Source organism: Elephantulus edwardii, unplaced genomic scaffold (assembly GCF_000299155.1).
Source record: "Elephantulus edwardii isolate Elephantulus edwardi_28Jun2011 unplaced genomic scaffold, EleEdw1.0 scaffold00013, whole genome shotgun sequence".
Taxonomy (NCBI): Eukaryota; Metazoa; Chordata; class Mammalia; order Macroscelidea; family Macroscelididae; genus Elephantulus; species Elephantulus edwardii.
In genome coordinates, this window is record NW_006399763.1 from 4,472,840 (window position 1) to 4,484,066 (window position 11,227).

The 11,227-nt window shown below is 37.5% G+C and overlaps 1 protein-coding gene across 1 annotated transcript in view; it reads left to right on the forward strand.

Moving 5' to 3' along the window:
• PDSS2 (prenyl (decaprenyl) diphosphate synthase, subunit 2) overlaps positions 1–11,227 on the forward strand; it is a 489,995-nt gene that overhangs the window by 399,794 nt on the left and 78,974 nt on the right. The window contains exon 7 of the mRNA XM_006881173.1: positions 10,061–10,093. Within this exon, the coding sequence (XP_006881235.1) occupies positions 10,061–10,093 (33 nt within the window). The remainder of the gene's footprint in view (positions 1–10,060; positions 10,094–11,227) is intronic.

Here is an 11,227-nt window from a genome sequence, read left to right on the forward strand (position 1 = left end):
GTGCGTTTGAGATGGCTAGGTTGGCACAGGATAGAACAGCATTTAGAGCTCTTGTACATAGGGTCGCTATGAGTCGCAAGCGACTCGATGGCACATAACAACAACAACAATAATAGATTCATGGTGACCCTCCACAGGGTTTCTCAGTGTGTAAATCTTTAAGAGACTGCTTTACCTTTCTCCCTCAGAATGCTAGGAGATTTAACAGTCAGTATTTTGGTTGGTAGCACAACCAATTACACACTATGCTACAAGAGCCTATATAGTGAAAAGTATCACCTACTAGCTTTCTTGCTAAAATGTTTAACCTGAATATAATTTTGAGAAAACAAGCAGACAAATCAAGGTTATGGGGTAACCTGCAGGATAACTAATCTTGACTCCAAACACTTGACAATATTCCATTCTCCTCATTGGCATCCAGTCAGAACCAACTCCCAGCTGACCCTCCAGCAGACTTTCAGAAGGCTGTGAAAAACACAGAAGGAAGTTGCTCTTCTTTCTCCTGCAAAGCATCTGGTAGATTCAAACTGCTCACCTTTGTGTTGACAGTACAACTCCCTTACCAACTAGGCCACCAGAGCTCCCTCAATATTCTGTGTGACCCAGCAATTCCACTCTCAATGATATACCCAAGAGGTTTGAAAGCAGATATGAAAATAAATATATGTGTAAAAAGCAGTATTCACTATTTTAAAAATCAAAGTGATCATCCAACAGATGATAAAGAGATAAACAAAATGTGGTACCTACATTTAATGGACTACTACTCAGATGTGGAGTCGTGATGCATGCTGCAACATGAGTGAGCCTTGGAAACATTATACTGATTTCAGTTTGTCCATAATAAAAGGACAAGTATTATCTCACTGTTGTGAAATAACAGGAATAGACAATTGGATTGGCATTTCTTAATGGTTACCAGTGTGAGGGAAGAGGAAGTCATTGTGTTGTGTAGAAGTTAGTTTCTGCTTAAGGTGTTGGGAAATTTGGCAACAACTGCTCGTGAGTGATGGCATACAATATGACTAATGTGATTGATACTAGTAAATTGTATACTTGAGAAATGTTGAATTGGCAGTTATTTTTGTTATATATTCTTTTACAGTTAAAAATGGGAAAATGCCATGTAATTAAAGACAAAAATGTTGGTCAGAGATTATTGTAGATTATAGATTTAAAGGATATGACACATAATGGCAATATATGATTTCAACTTGGATCTTAGATTGGAAAATTTGAATATAGCTTGTGTTTTAAATAATATGGTAAATATTAAACTTATTGTATGTGGGTCTATAAGAGAATGCCATTCTTAGAATGTAAATGTTGAAGTATTTATGGATGAGTTTTACTTTCTCAGGAATAGCAAATAGTTATCTACAGAAGAGGAGTAAAATATTAGAAAGTAGTAGAGAATAAATAGATGTTCATTGTATCCTTTTGACTTTTTTGAAGGCTTGAAATGATTTAAAAATATTTTTGATGGAGAAAGGTTATTTTCCTTGAAAGTTTACAAAGAAAATCTTTAGAAGTTTGAAGTTGTCTCACAGTATAACTGGTGACATCTGGGGAGAATAGATGAGAAATAGAAATGAGCCATCTCTAGCAATTGCCAGAGACTCTGCTCTGGAATATTAGTTTTCTGCTTTTAGGAAAAGGTTTCCCCATATCCAGCTTTCAAGTCCAGATAACAGTGATTGGAATTTAGAAACAGTTCATTTATGTCATCCAATCCTTCTTTGTTACCTGACTTATGAAAAAGCATTTGTTTCTTAAATTAAAAGACCACATTGTAAATCCATTACATACCAACAGGGAATCTATCTGCCTATGGTCTGCAGAGACTGGTATATAAACCTTCGGAATTAATCCCTTTGTGCATCCTCTCAATCAGAGTGCTGGCTGTTTTACTTTTGTGCAGAGTATTGTTTTACAGTGCTCACTATAGCCATTGAAGAGGCCTACAGTGCTGTGAGCCCTGGCGCACTATCTTGACTATTTTCACTTTTTTCCCCTTTTTATTAAGATAAAACAGAGTTCAAACCACACATTCTCTGTGAGCTGGAAAAAAATTACTTTCTTTTCTCATGACCTGAATTGACAAGAAGGATACCTTCAGGAGGTGAAGAGATGAGTGAATATCTTTTAAAGATCCTAGTAATGAAGCCCTCAGGGAATTGCTATGCATGGTAGAATTTACAGTGACTCTGGAGATGAACAGTGTAGCCAGAAGAGACTCAAGATTGCTGGTTGTTGAAATACTCTCTAGTTTGCATTTATTTTATAACAACCTATTTTGGGGCTGCAGTGAGAAAGTTATTTTAATAATATCTTGCTGTGCTAGAAATGTACATGATAAGGGACAGATGTCAGAGAAAGAGGAAAAAGTTCTAGTTCTTCATTCTCCCTAAGACATCAGGCATTTATGTAGTTATTTCTTTTTTGACCTTTGAAATAAATACTAGCATTGTTCAATATGGGTAAAATATTATTTGTAAGGCATAAACTCATGCCTCAGCATCTCTGAACCACATTACTCAGATTTTGTAGACTCACGAGTGAATAAAAGTTAATTTATATACTTCCCCACAAGGACAGTATAACCATCACATGTAAGGAAAAGGCATTCATCTATCCATTTGTACAAAAGGCATTGACTATCAATTGCTTACCAAGCACAAGAGATACATGGTGGAGAGTCCCTGGTTCTCATGAAGCTTATATTCTACACTTGAAACAAATCTATGATAGATTTGTGCCAGAACTTAGAATTTAACTCCATGAGCGGAGTTTTTATCTTTTCTGTTCACAGCTATGTCTCTAGTACCTAAGTAATGCCTAAGGCATAGTACATACATGTGTTATCAACTCAATAGAATTATGTTGAATGACAGTACAGTGATCAGCTGAAATAGAAACTATAGCCTCACCAAAATTTGTAATTGTTATTTTACAAAAAGAATAAAAATGTTATTTTTGAATGAAGGATAGTGTAAAACACAATGTTTGTAAGCAAACCAATATAAAATAATTTTTTTTAAACTGCTGTTAAAAAAAAAATGTTGTTGTTCAGTGTCCTTCAGTTGGTTGACTCATAGGGACCTTATGTACAACAGATTGCTGCCCAGTCCTGTGACGTCTGCACAATTGCTCCCGTGGTTGAGCCCCTTGTTACAGTCACCATGTCAATCCATGTCATTGAGGGTCTTCCTCCTTTGCTGACCCTATATTTTACCAAGCATGATACTTTTCTGTAGGAACTGGAGACTCCTGATAGTATGCTCAAAGTGAGACAATACTCACGACTAACTTTACATCTAAGGAAATTTTTACTCCATTTTTCCAGTACAGATTAGTTTGTTCATTTGGAAATCCTTGGTATATTCATTGTTCCTCTCCAGCATCACAATTCAAAGATATCAACTTGTCTTCTTTATTAATTGTTTAACTTTCACATTTGTAAGAGGAGATTGAAAATACCATGGCTTAAAAGAAAAGGTCAAGTTTAAAGGGAAAAAAATGTCCAGAAGATCTTGGTTTTTAAACTGATTCCTTTATTCTTTAGCATTTTAAAGAAATCCTTTGAAACAGACTTGCCTGATGCAGTACATCATTTGATTTTTTTTTTTAAACTGCTACATCTGTGGGTGTTGATTGTGAAGATTAGTAAAATTAAATCCTTGACAACCTGAATCTTTTCTCCAGTCATCATCACATTGCTTATTGCTCCAGTTGTGAATATTTTTTTGCTATCATTATGATATAACCTATGTATTACTCACTGTCATTGAATCAGAAGTGACTCATAGCTGACCCACCAGCAGGTTTTCAGAGGCTATTAAATAGCCTGTGAGGAAATTGCCCATCATTACTTACCTACTGTGACAGTCTCTCTCCCTCCTTTTCGTTCCCCTTCCTCCCCTCCCTCTTATTCTCTTTCTCTATCTCCATCTCTTCATCTTGTCTTGAAGTTGGAACCTACCTATAGCTGACAGTCCTTTGGGCTTCTATGACTGTAAGTCACTCAAAAGATTTGCCTATTTTTCTCTGAGGGAACAGCTGATGGATTCAGCCCACCAGAGAAGCAAGGTCTTTCAGTTACCAGCAGAACTCCTTATGGACTACAGAGCCATCAGAGCTTCCCTGCCCATATTAGTTTCCTAAATAGTGTCCTTTTGAGTTCAGGAACAAAGTGATCTCAAGACCTAACTTATTTATGACTTGACAGACTCTTGTTCTTTGCCTACGTGGCAACAGGAACACTACTCTGAAGTTGACCCGGCAGAAAAGATTAACACTTTGGAGGTCTCTATTATGGCAAAATTTGGTAGATATTTTTGAAGCTAAACATTTTTTTAATGTAAAATTTGACTCCACAAATTATAGAACTTCTCATCTAAGATTAAAGGTATCATTAGACTAGAATGATTGTTGGTTACAGGAATACCTTGTTTTATGTGTGTCACTTCATTGCACTTCACAGATACCAAATTTTTTTACAAATTGAAGGTTTGTGGCGACCCTGGGCTGAGCAAGCCTATCAGAGTCCTTGTTTCCAACCACATGTGATCACTTTGTGCCTCTGTGTCATATTTTGATAATTCTAACAGTGTTTGAAACATGTTCACAATGCCGTCACACACTTGCTTTTGTTGTTATGTACCCTAGAGTAAACTACAATTCTTAATGACGCTATGAATAACGAGCTGAACTCTGCCCTATCCTGTGCCATCCTCACCCTCTTCAACATACTTGAGGCCACTGTTAAAATCACTGTGTCACTTCATCTTGTTGAAGGTCTTCCTCACATATGCTCTTTTATTTAACAAATGTTTACAGAAAACTTAGCTTTCCATTCATTCATTGTTGCACATTTCCCTCCCTACCTCCCCCAATTTGCTTTTCTCTTTAAAAAGATTTTTTCATTGTTGTACAATTTCCTCCCTCCCCTCACCCCATCCACTTTGCTATGCAGCTCTTATTCTGGACTGTTGTCATGAAAATAATATCTAATCATATATTTCTTTTAGCTAGTTCTTTCCCTCATCTGTTTAAAAGCATTGCCCATTATTTATCCCCACTTTTTCTTATTTTCCCCCCAAACCCCCCAAGTCGGTCCTGTTTTATAACAGTGGCATTATGCAGTATTTGTCCTTTTATGACTGAGATATTTGACTCAGCATAATGTCCTCAAGGGTCACCCATTTTGTATAATATCAGTTCCTTGTTTTTCAGTACTGTGTAGTATTCTATTGTGTGAATATATTACAGCTTCTCTCTCCATCATTAATTGATGGGTACTTAGGTTGCTTCCATCTCTTTGTTATTATAAACAATGCAGCAATAGACATAGGTGTGCAGGTATCTGTTTGGATGGCAGTTCTGGTTTCTTAAGGGCACATTCCCAATAGTGCAATTGCTGGGTCAAATGGTATTTGTCTTTCCAACTTTTTGAGAAATCGCCATACTGCCTTCCAGAGTGATTGCACCATTTCACACTCCCACCAACAGTGAATAAGGGTTCCAATTTCTCCACAGCCTCATCAGCATTTGTTTGCTGCTCTGTTGAACTTTACTATTACTGAAGTGAGATGATCTCTCATAGTTGTTTTGATTTCCATCTCTCTTAGAGCTAGGGATTTTTAACATTTCTTCATGTGTTTGCCATCTGAATGTCTTTTTTGGTGAAGTGTCTATTTATTTTCTGTGCCCATTTTGCAGTAGGATTATTTACGTTTATCTTACTGAGGTGCTGGAGAATTTTATAAATTCTTTATAAAAGAATTTTATAAATTCTTGATAAAAGTCCCTTATCAGACATGTAATTGCCAAATATATTTTCCCCCCAGTCTATGGCTTCCCTTTTCACCCTGTTGGAGAAGTGTTTTGATGTGCATAGGGATTTGATTCTTAGAAGGTCCCATTCATCTATTTTATTCTCTCCTGATTGTAGGTTTTTCAAGATGCTTGGGAGACTGTTCATGTTGTTGATTTAAGGCTTCTAGAGTTCTTCCAAGCTTTTCTCTGTTGAAGTTTATAGTCCTTGCTTTTACTCCTAGGTCCTTGATCCACTTTGAGTTGGTTTTTGTTTATGGTATGAGGTGTAGTTCTTGCTAAAGTTTTCCAATTTTGATAATACCATTTGTTAAAGAGGCTTTCATTTCCCCACTTAATTGACTTTATCTCCTTGTCAAAAATCAGTTGACCATAGGTAGATGAGCTGATATCTTGGTTCTCAATTCTTTTCCACTGTCCTATGTGACTGTTACTGTACCAGCACCATGCTATCTTGATCACCATAGCTGTGTAGAATTTAAGATCAGAGAGTGAGATGCCTCTTACCTTGTTTCTCTTTTTCAAGACTGCTTTGCTTATTCAGGGTCTCTTTCCATTCCAGAGGAAATTACAAATTGCCTTGTCTATCTCATTGAAGAATTCTTTCTTATACTCTTACACCCTCCAACTTTTTAAGCATGATGCCTTCTCCAAGAACTGACTCCTATTCTTAAAAGTAACAATATACTCCAAAATATCTGAAATGAAGTTTCACCATCCTTGCCTCTGAGGAGCATCCAGGTTTTACGTTCTTGAAGACAGACCCGCTTGCTCTCTTAGCAGTCCATCGTTTATACTTCAACACTTCTGTGCACTGGGAAACAAAAAATTGTATGACTCCATTTACTGAGTGGTCTAGATCTGAACCCACAGTATCTCCGAGGTATGACAGTGCTAACTTGACCAAATAATGACATTTTATAGCATTGCAAATAATGAGGTTGCCTGATATTCTGTGTCTCCTGAAATGATGTTATAGAAAGTGAATAATATTTCATATGGGATATTCTTCCCTGAAGGGCATCTAGAGTGTACCTTTATATACCATGAACTTGTTAACCGGAGGGACAGGTCCTTTGAAAAGTAGAGAGCAAAGAAGAGGAAGACCAGCAAAGGGATAGATTGACACAGCAAGTACAGCAATGGGCATAAGCACAATGGAGATTGTGAGGATGGAGCAGAGTTCCCATATGTTATATATAGAGGCACTATGTGTCCAAGCCAACTCAACAACAATATTCTTGCAAAAAATGTTAAAGTAAACTTCCAGTATCTTCAGACATAACTCTCAATTTAAAAGTGCAGCAGGTACTAGTAAAGTGATCCAAGGACGAAATAAATCAAGAATGTGAGTGTAAAGTCATAAGGTTGCAGACTTAAGAATGGGACCAGAATATAGGAAAGGTTGTTGTTGTTGTTGTTGTTGTTGTTATGTGCCGTCGAGTCGTTTGCGACTCATAGGGACCCTGTGTACAACAGCCCTAAACCCTGCTCTATCCTGTACCAATCGCACTGCCTCTGACACACCCATCCCAATTACCCCAGTCACTGAATCATTCCGCCTCATAGAGGGTCTTCCCCTCCTACGCTGTCCCTCTACCCTCCCAAGCATGATGTCCCTTTCCAAGGACCTGTCTCTTCTTACAACATGTCCAAAATATGTCAGACGAAGCCCCAGAATCCTTTCCTCCAAGGATTAACCCTCTCCAGGATGAATCTGTTTGTTTTCCTGGCAGTCCATGGTACGCTCAATACTCTTCTCCAGCACCACAGTTCAAAGGCATCAATTCTCCTTCTATCCTCCCTAGTCATTGTCCAACTCTCTGATGCATAACAAGTGATTGCAAAGACCATGACCTGTATCAGGTGCACCTTAGTCTCCAGAGAGACACCGTTGCTCTTGAGTACTTTAGAGAGGTCCCTAACAGCAGACTTTCCCATCGCAATACGTTTTTTTATTTCCTGGCTGCTGGTGCCAAGAGTATTGACCGTGGAGCCAAGCAAACTGAAGCTGTGAACAATCTCAATCTCTTCGCCACCCATCCTGATGCTACTAATTGGTCCAGTGGTGAGAATCTTTGTCTTCTTGACATTGAGCCTCAGTCCATACTGAAGACTGCAGTCCTTGACCCTCTGCAGCAAGTGTATGAGGTCCTCCTCAGTTTCAGCAAGCAGCTTAAAGGAGTTTTATTAAGGGAGCTTCCAAATGAGGTTTCTTAGTCTGGAAAGGGAGGCTGAGGAAGTCGTGTTTAGGGTGTATTTGGACGGGTTTTTATAGCAGGGCCTTCAGGGAGGGGTAAGGGTAGTGAGGGTCGTCCTGCTGCCGTGTCACATTCTCTTGATTCATTATCCCCCTGGCCTAACAGAGAAGTCTTTTATAAGAACTATCCTTAACTTCTCAAAAGGTGAATGGTTTTGTTTTCAAGTTCATGGCACAAGATAGGGCAGAGTTCAGGTTGGCTATTCATAACTTTTCTGTGAGTCATACTCAACAGTATCTAGCAGCAATAATGATGGTTTCTATTAATTTTATTTATTCCATTAAATAACCTATGGCATGAATAAACCATAAAACCTAGCCAAAAATGCACAATCAGGAGAGAATAAGATGGGTGAATGGAACCTCCTAAAAATTAAATGCTTGTGTGCATCAAAAAAGTCTTCAAAAGGGTAAAAAGAGAGCCCACACAAGGAAAAAATATTTGGCAGTGACATATCTGACCAAAGATTCCTATCTAAAATTTATAAGGAGTTCCAGCACTTTAACAAGGAAAAGACAAATAATCCAGTTACAAAATTGGCAGAAGATATGAGAAGATTCTTCATGAAAGAAGTAATTCAGTGACCAACACTCACAAGGAATAATGCTCAATCAAGATCATTACCCATTCTTATTGCTAAGTGCCTTTGAGAGTGCAACTCATAATGAATGATCCTGTGAACAATAGATCTGAACTCTATTGTTGTTGTTGTTGTTGTTATTGTTATGTGCTGTCAAGTCTCCTGCAATCCTTAGTGACCCTGTGTACACCACCTCTGAAGCCTGTTCTGTCCTGAGCCAGTCTCTCTGAATCCAGCACTCCTCCCTCGATTATGCCAGTTATTTATCAATCCATTTCATCCAGAGTCTTCCTCTCCTGTGCTTTCCCTCTACCCTTCCAAGCGTGATGTCCTTCTCCAAGGACCAGACCATCCTGGCCATGTCCCCAAAGTATGTGAGACAGAGCTTCAAAATCCTAGCCTCCAAGGAGTAGCTGGCTTTCACCTTCTCCGAGACAGATTTATTTGTTTTCTTTACAGTCCATGGTATGTTCAAGACTCTATTCCAGCACCACAACTCGAAGACATCAATTCTTCTGTCATCTGTAATCACTATCCAGCTCTTTGATGCATAGCAAGTAATTGCAAAGACTATGGCCTGGATTAGGCATACTTTAGAGCTCTCCTGTCGTAGTGGTAAGAAGCTAAGGAATGGTTATGATTCAGTGATACACGACAACAACAGGAAGCCCTGTTGGTCTAGTGGTAAGAAGCTGCACTACAATCATCCCAAAGGCACATGGTTGAACTCCACCAGCTGCTCTTCAGGAGAAAGATAAGCAGTCTCCTCCCATGCATTTAATTGTCTCTGAATACCCACCAGAGGGTCAGCTATGAGCAGTTCCAACTCTATGGTGCCCAACAACAACAAATACAGACTGTTAGATGATAGGACATTATTGCTCCTTGTTTAAAATTTGGTAACAATCATGTGTATGAGATGTTCTGTGTTTATATGATGTGTGCTAATGAATGTAAGATGAAAGAGTCTGAGGTCCGCTGTTCTCAAGCCTAGATGGAGCTTCCATGTGTACTGTTCTTTCAACTTTTCTGTATATTTGAAGATTTTTCAGAATACAGATTGAGCAAAAAAGAATTTAGCAATCCTGCAGAATATATTTTGAAAACTATCACACTACTTGTTTATTTTTAAAAACGAAAATATTTTCCACTAACAGATAGCCAATTAAAAATACAGTCTTATCTAAAGGATCTACTTGGTTTACTTGAAATTGCTACTTTAACAAATATAACATTAATTATGTGTATATACATGTCTCTCTCTGTGTATTTATGTTGGTACACATACAAAAAGAGTTTTCTCCAGTTCCAAAAACAGAACTATATTAAAACTAATTTTTAAGAAACTAAGGATTTAATATCTTTTCTTTTTCAATTTTAGGCTCAAGAGAAGGGAAGGTTAGACTATTCTAAGGTATGTATTTTGTATACATATTGTACAGTTTTTATTCATTTCAATGAAATATTTGATTTTGTTTATATTACAAAAGTTTAAAAAGAGAATCATCCTGTTCAAAGCTGATGAACACTTTCTGTTAAATAATAAGCATTAACAGGTAAGAAACCTTCATTCAAGAGTATTTACTGAGTTCATATTTTTTTGAAGACATTGTTTTTTGTATTACAATAATAAACAAGATATTATCTTTTCTTTTTTAAGACAATGTCTTTTGCTTCAGAGGGTTTACAGTCTAATGGAGAAGACAGATAACTAATAATTAAATACATACAATAAAATGCCATATGGCAGATGGTATGAAAATAAGAAACCGACTAAAGTCATTTATCATTGTGAAAAACACACAAATGGCTTATAGATAGAAGATAGCTTTGAACATGGTCAGATAATATCTGGTGATGGCTTAAAGGAGCAGGAATTTATTTTCTCCTAGTTTTGTGTAACAAACATCTGAAGCCTAAGTGTCATCAGTGTTGATTCCTTCTGGAGGCTATGAAAAATATCTTCCAAGTCTCTCTCCAAGCTGACTCTTAGCTTGTAGAGTTGTCACTCGTCCTCTGTCCTCATTTGTCATTTTTCCCTGCCTTCTATGTCTGTTTTCATATAAAGACATCACTCAGTCGATTACAACTCTTTTTAATCTAGTATGGCTTTTTTTTTTCTGGTCTTTTTAGTTTTATTATTATTGTTATTATTAAATTTTATTAGTTTTAATGAACATTTACAGAGATTTTGGGTTTTCATTCATTCATTGTTGCACTGTTTTCTCTACCCTCCTCCCCAGTTCGTTCTTCTCTTTCTCCCCCCTTGAATGTCTGTTTTAATTGTCCAATTGCCAGTCAGTTCTGATTAATCTCCTTTGTCAGTGTGTCCTTTGCCATTCCCTATCACTCCTCCCTGAGAGAGACTTCACCCTGATTCATTAAGGAAAGAGGACAGCATATTCTCTTAGCTACTTCCTGCTGAAAAGGGACGCTGTAGGTTTCAGGGTGAAGATCTTCTCTCACTACTCTAAAGGGCCCCTTTGTCAGTAGAAAACACATAGACTATTATGGAGATTGATTTTGGAATTTAGATGCACTGTTATCA